Source organism: Borostomias antarcticus, assembly GCF_949987555.1.
Source record: "Borostomias antarcticus genome assembly, chromosome: 14".
Taxonomy (NCBI): Eukaryota; Metazoa; Chordata; class Actinopteri; order Stomiiformes; family Stomiidae; genus Borostomias; species Borostomias antarcticus.
In genome coordinates, this window is record NC_140247.1 from 10,120,120 (window position 1) to 10,140,640 (window position 20,521).

At 46.8% G+C, this 20,521-nt stretch overlaps 1 protein-coding gene across 1 annotated transcript; it reads left to right on the plus strand.

Annotated features, from left to right (window-relative positions):
- Positions 1-16,279: 16,279 nt before the first annotated feature.
- On the plus strand, positions 16,280-17,761 carry gjc1 (gap junction protein gamma 1; the record flags this gene model as incomplete). The annotated part of the gene is made up of 1 exon (XM_084448729.1): positions 16,280-17,761. One exon carries the CDS (start codon positions 16,280-16,282, stop codon positions 17,759-17,761), a length of 1,482 nt encoding a protein of 493 aa, XP_084304855.1.
- Positions 17,762-20,521: the final 2,760 nt, after the last annotated feature.

Here is a 20,521-nt window from a genome sequence, read left to right on the forward strand (position 1 = left end):
TGGGGACAACAGGGTCCCTCGATGGCCTGCTCACAGACTCTGCATGCCGGACGGAGAGAAGGACGAAGAGAAGGATGGAGAGAAGGACGGAGAGAAGGATGGAGAGAGGGGGGGGCAGAGAGAGAGAGGGGGGGACAGAGAGAGAGAGAGGGGGGGACAGAGAGAGAGAGAGAGGGGGAGACAGAGAGAGAGGTGGGGGACAGAGAGAGAGAGGAGGGGGAGGCAGACAGAGGTGAAGAATGTGGAGATGGATCAAGAAAGATGAGATATGGAGAAGGAGAGGAGAGGAGGAAGAGGATATATTAAGGAGTATGAATGAAAAATCTTACATAGATTTGAGAATATCCAGGACTTGAAAACCCAATGAGTACAAAAAATAGATTAAAACAATTTGTTAAAAGTACAACAAATAAGATTAGACACGTTCAATCAACCTATCGTGCTGTGCTGGGAGATAATTTTTTTTCCTGTTATTTTTTTTTCCTTATTTTTTCTTCCCTTGTTCAACAAAATGGTAGACTCAACAAAATGGTGTTGAGTAGAACAACAAAATGGCGGAGCCACAAAATGGTGGACCACAAAGGAAAACAGGAAGTGTCTCACTTTATTTTTTCACACAAGCAGTGAAATAGGAAGTCACTACATGTGCACAAAGTAAGGTTTAGAACAGCTTACCATGCGGATGCACTAGCTAACATGTGGATGAACTAGCTAGCATGTGGGAGCTAGCATTAACAATATAACATATGGTTGAATAAAGGATTCAACATAAAGGACAGGTAACATGAACAGAAAAATAAATTTAGCCAGCACAGAGCTTAGTCAGCATCAAAATTAACCACAGAAACAAACACAAAACAAAACCAGCACAAAACAAAGAACAACCAGCATAAACATGGGTTTAACAGTAAACAAAACAAAAAACAGGATCTCAAATCCCAATACAAGACCAACAAATACAGATCTACCCGGGTCTAGACTCAAACATACAATGGATCCAACAGCCAAATAGAAAGCCAAAGCTTTACACAGAACACAAAAGACGCAGGACGCAGCAAACAGCCAAACGCACACGCCGACGAAAGACACCCGTGGTCACCGTCTAGCCACGAACACGCACACCCGGGCCATCAAACAAAACGAAAACTAGGCCTACCCGTGGTATTTAGCTCACAGATTTTAATTCAAAGAACTTCTCGAAGTACCAGCAGCCATCTCCATGTCGTGCCTTTCACAACAGGAGTAGAAAATAAGTCTTAAATAACAAGACTTCTTGAGCCGTGCAACCCCACGACACTGAATGCAAAATTAAAACCCTCAATATCAGGGTTCCTTTCGAGCCATGCAACGCCACAACTCAGAACAACAAGGCTTTTTCGAGGTAAGCTAAATACCTGAAATCCCATCCCCGCCGCCAAATTATGAATGAAGAATCTTACTTGGTTTAGTTTAGATTTCAAGAACACGCTGAGTGGTCGGTCAAGCTGGTTTCAAACAAAGACAATAGGTTTAATCTGATGTTTACGGTTTGCAAAGTGAACTCTGACGGGAAGTGAATCCTAGCAAAGGTGAGGGACTCTGGACCGAAAGTGATAACTTATAACGCGAACAAGGAAGTGACATCCAGTTTCAGAATGAAGAGGACAGGGAAGTGTTAACTTTCGTTGTCTTTTATCATTGTCCTTATTAAGCTCTGCGTTGTGTTTTGATTTCAATAAAAGACGGCCCCTAATCTCACACAATACCACACAGTCCAGAGTCCCCTTTCTCAGGTGTATTCCAAATGAATCTCTCCAACACGGGATTTGAGCCTCAAGCAAAAGCGGTTTATTCCAGAAGGTTTAACATACAAAAGACAATGGCATATAGTCTAATGCACAGATGACCTGTCTGGATGCTGTCTGAACTCAAATCAAAATATCAGAGCTCGAGCAAGGTTCTTATGGTTCGGGTGCCCCCCCCCCTCGTCTCTTCTCCGATAAGACTGTCTTTCTGGTCTCTTCTGTGGCCTTGTTTTGTCAAGTTAACCTACGCCGCCTTGGCGCTAACCACAACAATTGCTGTTTGGCACCAACCAGTGTACCAGCCATGGAATGTCATCTTTATCTCATAAGTCTATGGAAGAGGGACACCATTTCTTACAGAAAGCTACAGATACAGCCATACTCAGAGGTCAATCATTATAATTAGGAACAGCTAACAGGATCAGATTAAACCAACATTTCTCTGAAAATCAACCAAATTCATCAATATACATCAGAAGTGATGTCACACAGGAACAATTTGTTGTTTTAACAGACTGATTCTAGAGGAACGAACTATAAAGTTAGAACAACAGTCAGGTAGGAAAACAAAGAAAAGAACAAATGGTGTGGGTAACATTGGTGAGACTGAAATTTCATTCACAGAGGATCACAGTAAGAACTTTTCTGCCTGACAAAAAAAATCACAGGGAGATCAAAAAATCTTTGTGACATCTTTTCAGAAAAGCTGATGAGCGAAAGAGTTTCACCGCATACTGTAAGTGGAGATAGCAGATTTAGAATTCTGCTGCTTCTTAAAATTCACCAGCAGACATGAGTAAGAGAAATAGATAAATGACATCCATAAAAACAAGTTTTCTCTTGTAGCATGTTTCTAGGGTTAAAGCTATGACTCTGACCGGTTTAATTTATGATTATACCACGGTTATCAGAAATATGAAGGAAATTGATTTTATCAACTCGTATGGGGCACCACCCTGTTTTGTACAGGGAAACAAGATAACCTTTATCAATAGTCTAATTTATTCATAAATCTCATTCTGTAGGCGGAGTCCTTGACTCAATCAAGGGACCTAAGATAATGTAATGATGCTCAGACGGTCAAAAGTTAATAATATTTATTGAAATTATACTAATCAATTATCAAAATAATATTAGAACACAATTCAATAATATATGGAAGAACACATGTGGCAATATGAAAACACAGCAGAAATGAAAAGAATGATGTCATGGGTTATCACCGCCTATCCTAAGTCTTCTAAGCTTAAACAACACTTTGGCATCTCACACCACAATCATAGGAGACTGTTGGATACAACCTTAGTAGCGGTGTGTTAGCGCGTTGCGCGTTGTCCGGGCGGTGTTGTCTGGCTCGAAGCATGGAGGAGGCACGTGACGTGGTGGTTGCTCGGTTTGATGAAGGGGCAGCGCGCCTGCTCTCCCGTTGAAACAGTGAAAGTAGCGTTGCTGCGCGAAGTTGATGTTCGCAGAGTTCAAAGTTCAGTTTCAGAGTCCACAAGTTGCAAATATCTCATTCAAAACCTCTGCTCTCACCAGAGGTGGATCTTTGAAGAGTTGGTGGAAATTCCTAAGCCCTGTGTCGACTACAGAGTTCTTAGATAGCGGTTCAGCATTCTACAGATACAGGCTGATTTGATCAACCGGCACACAGCTTGGATCCTCGGTCATGTTACTTGGGGAAACACGGACCCTGGTAGTTGAGGGTTACAAGAGAACAAGATAGAGAACAATGGCGTCTCACAGCTTAAATACCTGCGCTTTGTCGGGGGGTGGGTGCCCGTGACCCCCGTCCGGTGATTGGCCAGTTGATTCGTGACCTCTCCTTTGGGGGCGTCTGAGAGACTGATAGTAATTTTCAGGAAATGTTTTAATCCGATCTCATTACCACCACATTGGGAGGACATTAGTAAAAATGACATTATTGTATCCAGTACATTGGCCGGAGCACATAGAGTATAAACACTTGCATCTTTAATCAGACTCACATGTTGGATTCACAATTTTTAATACCGCTCTGAGCCTGTTTGCTCCCCAAACCCCGTTTATTCACAGATATGTCCCTTATTGAAGAATAAACACTGGCACTGGGAGAATAGCTCAGTTTCATGGCAGTTTTCTTATGAATGCAGGCTCTGGAATTCTCCAATCAATCTATCAATCAAAGCTTTAATTTGTATAGCGCATTTCATACCCAGAGGCAACACAATGTGCTTTACAGAGAACAAGGGAGGTGGGCATACGACCCACCTCTACATATTCCAGAGGGAAGCAAAAAAACAGTAATCACCCGGGGGCCAGATAAGTGAGCTGTAAAAATTCTTCCCTGACCCCTCTCAACAAGGCGATCGAGCAAGCATAAAAGCAACACAGATATTAAAACAGGCAACCTGGAGCAAGCTCCTGGAATATATTTGTCTAACGGCTAAGAACATTTATAGAGCAATAAAAAAAAAAATTACATTAAATAAAATTTTCAGAGCAAGAAAGGCTAAGGGGCGAATTCACTAAAGCAAATTGCGCCCGCTAATTGCACCATTACATTGCGCGTCAGTTGCGCCAGCTATGTGCTCCGTTTTAAAAACCTATTCACTAAAGACATTGCGCTAATAATATCCCAGCGCAAACACGCCCATTTGGTGTTTGCGGCTGAGTGCAATTTGCTGCTGATATAGGAAATGACTATAAATACTGCGCATGCAGCGCATACAACTCGTATGCATATCATTGGACGATGGCAGACAGAAAAAGAAAGATACGATTTTCAGACAGCGAACTTGAAGGCCTCACGGACGAGGTTCAAAAACATGTCTCACAGCTTTCCGCAAAAAATATCACGACTGCAGCAAAAAATCGTATTTGGGGTTTAATTTCCCAATCAGTCAGTGCCATTTGTGTGTGTAAACGCGGAAGACTGCAAACGGAGGTGGAATGATTTGAAAAGACGAACAAAGGAACATTTTTCATTTTATGTTATGCAAGTTGCAGCACGATGATCTGGCATACTTTTGGGGGAGTGTATAACATTGCCCCACCGGTACGATCTAGGCATCTAAACGGCTTTTCAGGATTCCAAATGTGCACTCAATCACACCGCGCGTCCTGATGTGAGCCCAGTTGTACGCCGCCTCTCCAACGTTGGAAGGATTACGCACGGGAGTCATCATCCATGGCTGAAGATGATACCTGCCGTCACCTATGATACAAAAGCAAAATATTTTCAAGACCATTCAAATAAATAAAATATTGTGTAGGCTATGTTTTTATTTATTTATACCTATATCGGCCCCCAGCCGTTCAATGAACAGCCATAGGGAATGCGCAGTTTCGCGTATAGACTATTATACGCACAGTTTCGTGCTATGTAGGCTTTTATAAATAAGTATTATTCATTGGGGGAGCTTGGACTCGCTGGGGACGGGTGGAGAGACGCATAGTCAACTGAGCCTCCCCAGACGCGACTTCATCCTCCAGTTGGCTGAAGAGCTGCGCGCTCTGGTGTCCAAACAGCTACCGCGGTGGTTCTAGTGTTAAATCAAAAAGTGACCTTCTTCTAAATATTCTCTCACGAACAACAAGCCTGGCATTGCGATGCCGAATTCGCCTCGCAACAATCACTGCTGCCATGATCAGCGGACAGGCTGGCCGCGACACACTCCTTGCACTTAAATACCACCACGTCTCTGAAAACGCAATTAATTTCACTTTAACTGCGTGAGGCAATTTGCGCCGATCTTTGTGAATTGGGCGGGTTTTGCAATAATGTTCATTTGCATAGAAAGGGGAACATTCTCCGCCCATATTACCTAATTTAAATATGAGCTAATAACACCGGCGCAGAGAAACGCAATGACGAACGCAACGCAGTTAACACCGTATTTCACCCTTTGCGAGGGCTTTGTGAATAGCAAACATAATTTTTGACTTATTTGCACAGGCTTTGCGTCAGGAAAAGCTGCGCAATCCTTTAGTGAATTCGCCCCTAAGAGCATCAGGTCCAGGCCTAAGCCAGATGTGGACTGATGTGTGTCTGTGTGTACGTGTGTGTGTTAACTAAATACTACAACATCCACAGCTGACACGGGGGTATCTATCCGACTCAGGGTGGTCTGCGGGCGACAGTGGGCCATCCACTGGACCTGGTTAGAAGGTAGGAGGGAGAGAGAGAGGCACTAGGGGAGGCAGAAAACGGTTAGTAGCACACTGAGCCATTGAAGCAACACAGCTGTCAGAACAGAATAAGCCTGTTTCAGGGTAACCAGCTTCTGTACACTACTTGATATACTTACAGTGCATAGCAGGATAAACACCAATGTATACAGAGGATTCACAGGTAGGTTTGAGGCTGCCTTTCTGTGTCTCAAGGTCCTGGCTAGTGATTGTAGGCTAGGTCGAAAAGGTACGTCTTGAGATCTCGCTTGAAGACCTCCGTTGTTTCGGCCCTTCTTAGGCCCTCCGGTAGGGTGTTCTAGAGGTTGGGGGCATAGAAAATAAAAGCTGCCTCTCCGTGTTTCTTGGTCCTGGCTTTTGGAACTGTTAAAAGTTCAGTACCTGAGGATCTGAGTGGTCTGTTGGGCATGTACCTAACAAGCATGTCTGAAATGTATTCTGGTGAGTGACTGTGGAGAGATTTATAGACTAGTAATAGTATTTTAAAGTCTATTCTAGAGTTGACTGGTAACCAGTGTAGTGATTTTAAGGCTGGTGTGATGTGTGCCCTTCGTCTAGTCTTAGTGAGGACTCGTGCTGCAACATTCTGTATCATTTGTAGCTTAGAGATTGCTTTCTTTGGTAGGCCTGATAGTAGAGCATTGCAGTAGTCCAGCCTGCTTGTGATGAAAGCATGCATTAATCTTTCGGTGTCAGCCTGAGAGAGAAAGGGTTGCACCTTGGCAATGTTCCTTAGGTGGTAAAAAGATGTCTTTGTAATATTCTTGATGTGGTTTTCGAAATTAAGATCTGAGTCAAGTATGACTCCTAGGTTTTTAGCCTGGCATTTGGTGTCAATTTCCAGAGTTTTTAAGTGTCCAGATAGTTTTTCTCTTTCAGCTTTTTCTCCAATGATCAGTACTTCTGTTTTGTCCTGGTTTAGTTGGAGGAAATTATGTGACATCCATACATTTATATCCGTAATACACTTGACAAGACAATCAACCAAGCTGTAGTTACTGGGTGTTACAGAAATATAGAGTTGGGTATCATCTGCGTAGCTATGGTAACTAATGTTGTGCCTCCTGATGACACTGCCAAGGGGCAGCATGTACAGGCTGAAGAGTAGAGGTCCTAGGATCGATCCTTGGGGCACCCCACAGGTCATAGGGATCTTTCCTGAGCTATGTTCACCAAGGGCAACGAAGAAATCAAGACCGGTTAGATAGGTCCTAAGCCAATTAAGGACTGGACCAGAGAGGCCAACCCACTTCTCCAGTCTTTCGATGAGGATTGCATGATCTATAGTATCAAAGGCTGCACTCATGTCCAGGAGGACGAGAACAGAGAGCTCTTTGGAGTCAGCATTAATTCTGAGTTCATTTACAACTTTGACTAATGCCGTCTCTGTGCTATGATGGGCACGAAAGCCGGACTGGAAAAGGTCAAGGGTACAACTTGTAGCTAGGAAATCATTAATCTGTTTGAAAACAATCTTTTCCAGAATTTTACTCAAAAAGGGAAGGTTGGAGATTGGTCTTAAAAAAATCGGTGGGGATGGGATCCAGCAGGCATGTGGAGGATTTGAGTTTGGATACTACTTTTCTCAACATTTCTGTGTCCATCAGTGTAAACAAGCTCATATGTCCATTACATGGAGGAAGAGGATCTGTGAACGGGATGCATGGCCTTTCCTGGGTGATATTCCTCCTAATATTCATAAACTTATCTCTGAAGTAAACTGCAAATTCCTCACATTTGGAGGTAGAGAGCAGGTTATCTGGTGTTTTTATGGCAGGGTTTACTAGGCTATCAATTGTTGAGAAGAGCACTCTTGAATTATTACGGTTGAGAGATATCAATTTTGAGAAGTGGTCTTTCCTTGCATTTCTTATTGCTTTATTAAAGGACAATGCTCGGTTTTGACAACCTGGACCTTATTTACGACATATTATAAGACGTTTGACTCACCGAGATCACTTTGGTGTAGTTCGGAGGCATGTAGAAGAAATTTAAAATCCAGCGCGAGCCAGTATATCCATGTAATGGCGGTGGTGGGGGCACTTAGAATGCAGTTTCAAAAAATCTATTTTCTGCCGCGAAACAGTTGTTTTCATCAACCTGTCTTGATGAATCGCTAGTTGTGCTTACATAGGGAGCATAGGCCTGTTGTGGTATTTCACATGCCTCTGTAATATGATCTTTAGAAACGTCTTTAGACACGAAATAGCTTCCTCACTTGCTCCAGCACGCATGCGCGTGCTGGAGCAACGATTGCGCGCTGTGCGCATTAGTGCTAGAGCAAGTGAGGAAGCTATTTCGTTTCGAAAGACGTTTCTAAAGATCATGGCATTTGAAAACCACAACAGTTATGCTCTATGTAAGCACAACTAGCGATTCATCAAGACAGATTGATGAAAACAACCGTTCCGTTTTCGCCATATACGCTCAGATCTTCTGCAGGTTCTCTTTAGTTGATTAGTTTCCTCATTTCGCCATGGAGCTTTATGATTGGCTCTGATCCTTTTCAGTTTAATAGGTGCTACAGAATCCAAGGCTGCCCTTACTCTGGTGTTAAAGGTGGTTGCTAAGTCCAGACAATATTGTGTACTACAGTTGGTGCTAGAGAGGGAGGGGGAGAGAGGCAGAGAGGAAGTGAGAGGGTTAGGGTTAACCCTAACCCTAACCCTCTAACCCTCACCAGTAAAGTTTGGCCTGTTCCGGCCGAGTCCTTGGATGTGGAACCAGGACGTTGGTGTGAACAGTCCCAGTTCTCCTTTTTGCTTACACAGGCCCCCTTACAACAAAAGGGAGTATGTGGATGAAGTGTAGGTAATCCGACCCTCTTAATGACCGTTAGGAGGATGGAGCGTGTGAGTGTGAAAGGCCTTGTCTGGCCCCATCTGGAGTAGATGAGTGCCTGCGTATGGCTCCTCCGCTACACTCTCTTAAGGAGCACCCAGGCTAGGATTGAATAGGCTAAACTCTGGAATTTAAGGTTGACATTTCGACATCAGGCATTTAAAATAATAACTGATCCTATTCAAATTCTAATCTATTCCTTCTCAGTTGAGGACCAATTTAAAGGCGATTATATCTTTCCAATTTGATGACAAGCCACGTACTGTATATTATGAATTATATATATCAGAATCTCTTTCAAAACAGAAGGCCGATAAGCATTTTCGATTTGATCCACATCACCCCCTGTTTAACCTGCCACTGCTGTACACCCCCTGGCCTTGTTGGGGGGGGGGCGTGGGTGGGTGGAAAGGATATCACTGTACAGTATAAAAGCCAATAAAACAAGAGTACAGTGAGGCGGAGCAGGAATGGTCTCAACCGGGCCTGTGCTATCACAGAACACGCATGCTTTGTATATGACCCCCTCTCTCTTTTACAGGAAGTAAACCCTCTTACGGATCCCTCCGCCGTGTGAGGACTCTATAGGCCACGTATGGATGCATTGTGTTGTGATGTGTGTATTGTTGTGGGGAAGAGAGAGGGAGATAATGCCTAATATGTAGGTTAGGGGCGGTCCGACTTAACCAGCAGGTGGGCCGGCTCAAACCATCGGAGCAGGGAGTCCGACGGCCGACCCACATTAGCCTGTCCACCGGAGCAGGTCTGGGGATGGTTTGGCTGCTGCAGAGGGGTGGTGGTGGGGGGGCTGTCTGGGTGAGGATCTGGTCCCGTCCCCCCTGCTCTGTGGCTGCAGTGGTCGGGGGAGGGGGGCAGGGGGTGGGAGGGGAATGTTTGGAGTGGAGCTCTCTATAAAACATGCCTGGTATTGATCACTCTGACCATATAAGGACATGAATGAGTTGGACACGGTAAATGCCCGGAATGTGGTTGCGTGCTGGTTTCGGTTATGAGTAAGTGCGTGTGTGTATGTGTGCCTCTGTGTGTGTGTGTGTGCATGCGTGCGTGTGTGGTGTGTGTGTGTGTGTAGGTGTGTGTGTTTAGTGCAATTTGAAAAGTGGTTTGAACAACTAAGACACTTCAGTGCCTTGGAGATTATGTAGGCTACTATCCACAGAACAGGGAGTAATTGTACATGAGCCTCGACATGTGGCCTATCACGAGGAGAGAGACCGAGGAGAGATGATGCCATGGGCGCTTACCGCCTTTAGCGACTGAGTCCCTTCAACTGTTCAGGCTCTGTCTGGCCTTCCTGCATTACATCATTCTGCACGCTTTATGTAACTATTACTGTCAGCGCTCTTCTCAACACGTCCTTGCCACTGTCCAGACACACGTCCACACATTTATAGTCTGAGGCAATTAAAAGTAAACGGCAAAGTGTCTTCGCTCAATGCACAGCGTGTGCGGAATTTCTTGGACGCGGAGCACTTTTCTCATCCCGATGTGTCAACACTCTCGAGGTGGCGAGGAGAGAGCCGAGTCACCGAGTTGTTAACACGTCAGAAGAAGAGTCGTCTCCCGCCTTTGTAAAGTTGAAACACCGCCTCTGTAAAGTTGAAAGGTGTGAGGAACAATAACGCGTGAGTGAATGCGAGTGAGTGAAGTTCAGCCGAGCTACACCAAACCTTTTCACGCGCGTCTCGTGCATGGAACTTGCGCGTGCTTACTTCACGTTTGGAAAGATTCAATTGATGTCAATACTAAATACTAAATATGTCTCCCATGATCTTTCTTCAGGCATTGTTTGTCCACCTGTAGCCGACGGGTCCTAATACATAGGAAGCCTGTGGAAAACCTATGTATATACCCACGTTCTTCTTATAACCTCTTTGATACCCACACCTGTGTTTCTTTCATATACAGAACTGTAAGATGACTGCGGTCAAGCCAGCCTTCAATTCGGAAATACAAGTCATGTAGGCCACAGCCAATTCCCCTTTGCGCAAACATTAGCGTCATTAGGGTAAATCGTTTTTTCTCTTGGAAGGACTTGCCACCGTCGCGTTCACCAACAGGTAGTGAAGTCAAATAACTATGGTTTGATTAAAGAAGTGAAAGGCGGTTGTGGTGTGGCATTTCAAAATAAAGGACCTCTAAATTGTCATAACTATATTTCCTTAATATTCAGATTAGAAATAAAAGGAAATCGCCCATAATGCTGCCCCTTCTCCAATCCAGAGAGCTAGCAGACCACTCCTGGCTCTGGGTATATCCCAGTGATTTCCAGAACATTCTGGTGTGGCATTTCAAAATAAAAGACCTCTAAACTGTCCTATACAATCTACTGTTTCCTGCAATTTCAGATTATGATTAAAAGAAGACCGCCCATAATGCCTCAACACTTCCACTTCAGAGTACTAGTAGACCACCTCACGGTGTCACCCAGTGATTTTCAGGACATTCTGATGTGACATTTCAAAATAAAGGCCCTCTAAACTGTCCTATACTGCTTACTGTTTCCTGCAATTTCAATTTCAGGCGGAAAGCGCCCATGTTATGTTATGTTATGTTATTTTTATTTATAATGCGCCCCCCAACCAACTGTTACATCAGCCCGGGGCGCAGCCCGGGTACAAAAAGAGACAAACAAAAACAAAGGACTGCAGAGACACAAAATGAAACTACATTTAAGATACAAGACAAGGACATAAATTATAGATCGTCTGTGACAAAGAGGTGAGTTTTAAGCTGTGCTCTAAAAGAGTCCAGGGTGGTGGCGGACTTGATGTTCAGAGGAAGCTTGTTCCATAGCCCAGGTGCCATCACAGAGAATGCACGGTCTCCCTTTGTGACAAGTTTTGACCGTGGGACCTTCAGGGTCATCTGGTTGTCAGATCTGAGCTGGCGACCAGGCCTGAAGTTGGTAGGTTGGTCCAGGAGATCTTTGATGTAAGCTGGGGCGAGACCATTGAGGGCTTTGAAGACATGTAAGTATCTTGAATTTCACTCTGCGCTTCACAGGGAGCCAGTGAAGGGAGGAGAGGACAGGAGAAATGTGTTCCCTCATCTTAGTGCCTGTCACCAGCCTGGCAGCGGTATTTTGGACTAGCTGCATGCTGTGGATGGTCTTGTCGGTGACCCCGGCATAAAGGGCATTACAATAGTCCAGTCTGGAGAAGATGAGCATTAGTACGACCCTCCGTAGGTCGCTGGAGGAGAGGAAGGACTTGATTTTGGATACTGTGCGCAGTTGGAAAGAACAGGATTGCACCACAGATCTCACTTGCTTGTCAAACTTGAGGTCTGTGTCAAATATGACCCCAAGGTTTCTGACGTGGGATTTTTCAAGGGTGGACAAACGTCCTAGATTATTTCTGATCTGACTGATCGAGGTGGAGTTGCCGATCAGAAGGATTTCACTCTTGGTGTCATTGAGCTGCAGGAAGTTTTGTGACATCCACTCCTTTATGTCCCGCAAGCAGTCCTTCAGACGGTCCAGCCCAGAGGGATCGTCTGCCCTGAGTGGAAGATAGATTTGAGTATCGTCTGCGTAGCAATGGAAGGAAATCTTATGGCGATGAATGACTTGGCTGAGGGACAGCATGTAGATGGAGAAAAGGATGGGACCCAGTATTGAGCCCTGAGGGACCCCGCAGGTGAGGTTGACACGGCAGGATGAATGGTTGGCTATATTCACTGAAAAGGTCCTGTTGTTGAGGTAGGACTTGAACCAGGACAGGGCTGTGTTGGTGATGCCAACCCCCTGTTGGAGGCGGTCGAGGAGGATGGTGTGATCTATAGTATCAAATGCTGCACTGAGATCCAGGAGAACCAGTGCAGCACATTTCCCTGAGTCAACGATGAGGAGTAGATCGTTTAACACCTTCAAGAGGGCAGACTCGGTGCTGTGGCCGGCCCTAAATCCGGACTGAAATTTCTCCAGTATGTTGTTGTGTTGGAGATAAGGCTGCAGCTGACTGAGGACAGCCTTTTCTAACAGCTTTGACAGAAATGGTAATTTTGAGATGGGTCTGTAGTTGCTGGGGATAGTGGGATCTAGGCTGGCTTTCTTAAGAAGGGGCTGGACCACCGCTTCTTTTAGGCATGATGGAACGATACCTGTGGCCAGGGAGCAGTTGATGATGGACAGGATGTGAGGACCAACTGCCTCAAAAACCTCCTTAAGGAGGGGGGCAGGGATGGGGTCCTGAGGGGACGTGGCTGGTCTCAAAGCGGCGGCCATCTTGGAGAGGGATGAGAGGGAGATGGAGCTGAACACGGAGAAGGTGGATGAGCATCTCAGAGTAACAGCTAGGTCCCGGGTGGAGGGTGGGATGTTTCTTCTGATGTCGTCGACCTTTTCTGAGAAAAAGGACAGAAACTCATCACACTTTGTAGGGGATGCATCCTGGATAGCAGTAGTAGGAGGGCAAACAACAGAATTGATTGTTCTGAATAAAATTCTGGAGTTTGGAGCATTTGCAATTAGACTAGCAAAGTACTTGGCTCTCTTTGCTTTAACCACCCTGTGGTAGCTCTTCTGTCTGTCCCTCAGTATTTCAAGAGAGACCTGCAGGCCATCTTTCTTCCACCTCTGCTCAGCCTGTCTCCATGCTCTCCTCTCTGCTCTGGTGGTCTCATTTAGCCAAGCCACAGCCTTGGGTTTGGGCTTTTTCATCTTGAGAGGGGCAATAGAGTCCAGAACAGAATGGCAGGTGGAGTTGAACACGGACATAAGCTCCTCTGGGTCTGATGACAGCACCTCACCTGCCCTGGTGTTTTGGGCGGCAGCAAAAGCAGAGGAAAACTTAGCAGGTGTCTGGGCGCTGATAAACCGTGAGAGGCGTGCAGGACATGGCATCATCTCTCCTCTGTCTCTCCTCGTGATAGGCCACATGTCGAGGCTCATGTACAATTACTCCCTGTTCTGTGGATAGTAGCCTACATAATCTCCAAGGCACTGAAGTGTCTTAGTTGTTCAAACCTCTTTTCAAATTGCACTAAACACACAAATGCACACACACACACAGACACACCTACACACACACCACACATGCACGCATACTATGGGGTGTGATTAGTGCCAGCACACCCTACTGAAACGCTTGACTTGCGCCTACTTAAGAAGACGCGATGACATCAAACGTCTAAACGCACGTGTATAAATTCCATTGACAAACAATGGAGAGATAGACGTCTCATAGCTGTAACGTACCTGTAACGCAGACGCTGTGCACATGTTGTTTACACGTATTGCGCATCGTGTGCGTGACGGCAACACTACAGGTTAGATGCGCCTCACATATGCGACACCAACACTACACATGACAGTTTGGTAAAATCATAGATGTACGTATGTACGTACGCCTTGTAATGTGTGCAGAAATTGCATAGCGACGTGTCAAACGTGCCAGTGCCTTGCTAGCGCAGCAGACGTTTTAGCGGCCGCACGTGTAAGGTCAGTTGCCTTTAAATCATAGCTGGTTCTAATCTCGTCCCTGCCAATTGGTAATGCATTCTCAATAAATGGAATTCGCACATGTTAAGCAACTTGTTTTTAATAAAGCCTAATATCTGAATGACTCTTTCTTCGCAATTTAAAACAAATGTTCAGATACACGTGTTTCTTGTCAATAGAGGGCGCTGCAGCACCGTCAGCACCAGTTGATGATGAGCGCTCTTATTTGAAAATGTAGCGATAGTGGAGATAAAACGACACATATCTAGGAAAAGTTATGCAAGGAGGGTCCTGGAATTTGATTGAGTGCAAATAAATATTCTTAACTTTTATTCAATATGGACAAATGAGCCCCGCTCGCAGCTTCTAGTGCCCGCTGACTTAACACGAGCGTGAAAACGTTACATGCATGGCACGGCACTTTTTACACGTCACCCTCTGAGAATGCGAGCGACTCGTAACGCGTGCGTATATGCACGCCTATTAATCAGCTCGCCAAAGTACCTTTATACACGCAATGCAGGCGGCGAAAGCACTGAGTGTTTGTTACGCTGGCATGAATCACACCCCATACGCATACACACACACAGAGGCACACACACACACACACACACGCACGTACTCGTAACCGAAACCAGCACGCAACCACATTCCGGGAATTTACCGTGTCCAACTAATTCATGTCCTTATATGGTCAGAGTGATCAATACCAGGCATGTTTTATAGAGAGCTCTCGTGATTTTTTTAGCTGCGGAGGTGTCACGCTCTGCGGTTTGCAACCTGTCCGGGGACACCTGCTCACCACCTCCAGACCAGCCTCACCGGCCGCACCCCCCCCCCCTCCCTCAGGGGGAGGAGTGCCAGGTTCTGCTCCGGTGGTCGGGCTAATGTGGGTCCCTGCTCCGATGGTTTGAGCCGGCCCACCTGCTGGTTCTGCTGGTTCAGTCGGACCGCCCCGGAGCCGGGAGCTAACCTACATATTAGGCATTATCTCCCTCTCTCTTCCCCACAACAATACACACATCACAACAGGATGCATCCATACGTGGCCTATAGAGTCCTCACACGGCAGAGGGATCTGTAAGAGGGTTTACTTCCTGTAAAAGAGAGAGGGGGTCATATACAAAGCATGCGTGTTCTGTGATAGCACAGGCCCGGTTGAGACCATTCCTGCTCCGCCTCACTGTACTCTTGTTTGAATGGCTTTTATACTGTACAGTGATATCCTTTCCACCCACCCAGGCCCCCCCCCCAACAAGGCCAGGGGGTGTACAGCAGTGGCAGGTTAAACAGGGGGTGATGTGGATCAAATCGAAAATGCTTATCGGCCTTCTGTTTTGAAAGAGATTCTGATATATATAATTCATAATATACAGTACGTGGCTTGTCATCAATTTGGAAAGATATAATCGCCTTTAAATTGGTCCTCAACTGAGAAGGAATAGATTAGAATGTGAATAGTTTAGCCTATTCAATCCTAGCCTGAGTGCTCCTTAAGAGAGAAAACTTGTTTTTATGGATGTAATTTATCTATTTCTTACTCATGTCTGCTGGTGAATTTTAAGAAGCAGCCAACTTCTAAATCTGCTATCTCCACTTACAGTATGCGGTGAAACCCTTTCGTTCATCAGCTTTTCTGAAAAGATGTCACAAAGATTTTTTGATCTCCCTGTGATTTTTAGTCAGGCAGAAAAGTACTTCCTGTGATCCTCCTTAATATATCCTCTTCCTCCTCTCCTCCCCTTCTCCATATCTCATCTTTCTTCATCCATCTCCACCTTCTTCACCTCTGTCTGCCTCCCCTCCTCTCTCTCTTTGCCCCCCCCTCTCTCTGCCCCCCCCCTCTCTCTCTGTCCCCCCCCTCTCTCTCTCTGTTCCCCCCCTCTCTCTCTGCCCCCCCCCCCACTCTCTCTCTGCCCCCCCCCTCTCTCCATCCTTCTCTCCGTCCTTCTCTCCGTCCGATGTGCAGAGTCTGTGAGCAGGCCATCGAGGGACCCTGTCGTCCCCACTGTCCGGCGACGCCATGAGCTGGAGCTTCCTCACGCGCCTGCTGGAGGAGATCCACAACCACTCCACCTTCGTGGGGAAGCTGTGGCTCACCGTCCTCATCGTCTTCCGCATCGTGCTGACCGCCGTAGGCGGCGAGTCCATCTACTACGATGAGCAGAGCAAGTTCGTGTGCAACTCCGGCCAGCCGGGCTGCGAGAACGTGTGCTACGACGCCTTCGCGCCGCTTTCCCACGTTCGCTTCTGGGTCTTCCAGATCATCCTGGTGGCCATGCCGTCCCTCATGTACATGGGCTACGCCGTTGGGAAGATCGCCCGGCAGGAGGAGGCCAAGGGGGGCGTGGCCGGCGCCTGCCCCGCCGCCGGATCGGCGGGGGGAGGCGGCTACACCCACCGGAGGCCCAGGAAGATGTGCTTCGGCGCGCGGCAGCACCGGGGCATCGAGGAGGAGCAAGACGACCAGGAGGATGACCCCATGATCTACGAGGTGCCCGAGATCGAGCCCCCGAAGCGTCCGCGCGACCCTCTGGCGCCCACGCCCAAGCCCAAGGTACGCCACGACGGGCGCCGGCGCATCCGCGACGAGGGCCTGATGCGTATCTACGTGCTGCAGCTGCTGACGCGCACGGCGCTGGAGGCGGGCTTCCTGGCGGGCCAGTACCTGCTGTACGGCTTCCGCGTGGCGCCTGTTTACGTGTGCCAGCGGAAGCCCTGCCCCCACAGCGTGGACTGCTTCGTGTCGCGGCCCACGGAGAAGACCATCTTCCTGCGCATCATGTACGGAGTCACCGTGCTCTGCCTCGCCCTCAACGTGTGGGAGATGCTCCATCTGGGTGTCGGCTCCATCTGCGACATCCTTCGCCGCCGCCGCCAGCCGCCCCCGGAGGACGAGTACCAGCTGGGGCTGCTGGCGGCCAACGGCGCCGCCGGGGAGGGCTCCGTGGGGGGGCCGGGCCCCGAGGACAGGGGCCCCGGCGAAGGCCTGGCAGTGGGCGGCGGCGCCGACTACGTGGGCTACCCGTTCTCCTGGAACACGCCATCGGCGCCGCCCGGCTACAACATCGTGGTGAAGCCGGAGCAGATCCCCTACACGGACCTGAGCAACGCCAAGATGGCGTGCAAGCAGAACCGCGCCAACATCGCCCAGGAGGAGCAGCAGCAGTTCGGCAGCAACGAGGACAATTTCCCCACGGGGGGCGAGGCCCGCGTGGCGCTCAACAAGGACATGATCCAGCACGCCCACGAGCAACTGGAGGCCGCCATCCAGGCCTACAGTCAGCAGCATCGGGCCGAGGAGCGTTTGGGGGAGGGGCAGGACGACAAGCCCCAGAGCAACATCGTCCAGGCGCAGCCTCAGCCCCGCCCGCCGCCGGCCCCGCCCCACAAGGAGCGCAAGCTCCGCCCCAAACACGGGCGGAGGGGGAGCAGCGAGGGGGGTAGCAGCAGCAACAGCAGCAGTAGCCGGTCGGGGGAGGGGAAGCCCTCTGTGTGGATTTGACCCCCTGTCACACACATACACACACACACAGGCACACATGCACACATGCACACACACACACACACACACACAGTCATGCACACACACACACACACAAACACACACATACATACACAGCTCTCTAAGCCTCCATCACCCATTGCTCAGTTTGTGTTTAAGAGAGGGCCGTCTTTGTTTGGGAGGGTTTTGGCGTTGATATCTTAACAACATTTTAGTGCCTTGAATGAAAGAATCCCACTAGCTGGAGAAGATGATGTGTTTATGTGTCAGCAGCAGATTCAGTTTTTGTAAGTCTAGAATTTAATTAGACGCAAACAAGCTGAAAACGTCTGTTGTTTTGTGTTTTGTACCTCAAACCCCAAACACATTCATGGCCTCAGGTATCCTAATGTCATTTCAGTCTTCCTATGGATTTTTTTGTGGAGAAATTGAAAACACAAAAAAGTAATTATCTTCATAAACCCTGATTGTTATCAAAATAACCTTATGATTTTTGCACAATTGGCATCTCAGTTCATGGACATCATTATTCAAGGAATCATAATGCAATGAGCCCAAAATGGAAGTTCATAATTGCATAATGCAATAGCAATAGAATGCAATTACATCATAATGCTTGGACAGCCTAAAGCAAAGACTCAAATGCAATTACTTCATAATGCAATCCCCTTCTTTAAAACGTCCTGTCATCAACGGTGTCTTGTCTTTCTCTCTGTCTATTGTCTGGTCAAAGTCTGTTTTGTTTCTTTGTGACTTTTTGAATCTGTGTTGGATGCTTCATGTGTTCTGTGTTGGATCAACAGTGTCACACCAACTTCAGGTCAGGAACTGATACAACGACTGAGGAGAGACTGATTAGGCTAATATTATCTACATTTGAAATAATTGACATAATATCTTAAAAGAAACATTACATCTCACCTCTGTACCTGCACTACCTTCACTTTATTGACTCTGTGTAATAGTTTGTATCTGCTTCTTCAAAAACTATGATACAGATCGCGCAGAGCTCAACTGGTGTTACATCTGCCTTGTGTTGAGTGCCCCCTAGTGGTATGTTATTTTCATCTGTTGGATCTTTTGCGGAGGAGTAGTGACTAGTGGGTAGTAATATCAGCTCCTCCCCTGCTGCAGTATTCCTTTACCAATGGCAATATCAGTTATTTCTTTATACGAGTCTTCCTTAATGAGAGATTAAGAGGCTGCTATGAAAACGACAACTTTCACCCAGGTTCAGTTGCCTATTTGATCTCCCGGTTCTTAACGCCCATGAATATAGCGAGACCAAACACTGTCTGAGTGATGACGGCATCACTGCCAAGATATCGCATGTCTATGCAGCCAAGTCGTCTTGTAGCTTTGCCAAGGAATACTGTGGCCATAGTCCCGCCCGAAAAGAAATGAATTTCAATCCTTTGTATGTTTTGTAAGAGTCACTCTTTTTTGTATTACTGTATGTGTACTGTACGCATGATTTGATGTGTTTTGAGAATCTAATGTGGTAGAGGTAGAATTGGGTCCAGACCAGTGGTGATTTTCTATAATAATTTCTTTCTTTTTTTTTCAATAAAGATTTTCAAACGAGGATATTAATGTTTGTTTTAGATCATTTGCTATAAAGTTGTCGTTTTTTTCCATTGCCTTCAAATTGTAAAAAAGAAGATATATTTTCATACAATGGGAAGCTGTAGCCTACTGTACATCATGTATTTAAAGTAAAGAAAAGAAACTATATGAGAATACTTGCCAGAATGATCCATGTATGGTGAGATGTATGTAGCTGTATGTGTCTATGCTCCAAACCCCAGGGCCTCTTTCTATAAACCTCTCTCCCTGTCTAAGCTGCCATGAGAAGTGCTGCTCAACAGATGTGTTTGGAAGAACTGGGCAGGTCCAGGGTACGAGGAGAAACTGCCAGATCACTTGAAGCTTTGCCCAACGGTAGCTCCAAATAGATAACCGTTCTATTCGCAGCCCTATTTATTCTGGGTCCACAGATCTCAAATGCTTTCCTGACCCCTCATTTTCAGAGCTTTTTCCATAGGGTCTTTCCAGATGCTCAAAGCACTCATGACACCAATTGTCTGATCTCTCTCTTGCTCTCTTCTGAAAGCATTTGTCACTGTCATAGTACAAGTGTAGATAACTAATGTTCATAAAAATTCAAATGCATGACAGGAAGTAACCTTCTTGCATGTTCTCCCTAAGGCATCCCTTTATACAGCGCAACTTAGTGTCTGCTCTGAACAGGCTTAAGGCGATAAAGCAGCCCAGTCCAGACAGGCAAGAATCAGCCCAAGTCCTCCTGTGATTGGCCAGGACACTCTGGACTCCCCTCTGACCTCAGCAAGCTGAAGGTGATTTAGAGAACATGTCAATCTCCTCTTCTCTTTGTTCCATGGCGATCAGCCCTCATTAAATTCCGCCCAGGAGAAAACAAGGCTTTTCCATCTGGCTTATTTACTTTCCAAAGTATGCTGTGCTACTTTGAAAAGACAGAGAGTGTGTGTGTGTGTGTGGGGGGGGGGGGGGGGGGGAAGAGAGAGAGAGAGAGAGAGAGTGTCTTTCAATTCTGACTGTATGTTCTTGAGCGGACGCTCAAGAAGGACCATCTCCAGTTTCGAGTGTCCTCCTGTGTGAAAGACATCTGGTCCACATCTCAGCCCAATGAGTACAGTCTGGGGTACCTCACGGCTCCAGTGTGGTTTGGATGTGACGTGCGTGTGTGTGTGTGGGATGTGTGTGTGCGTGTGTGCGTGC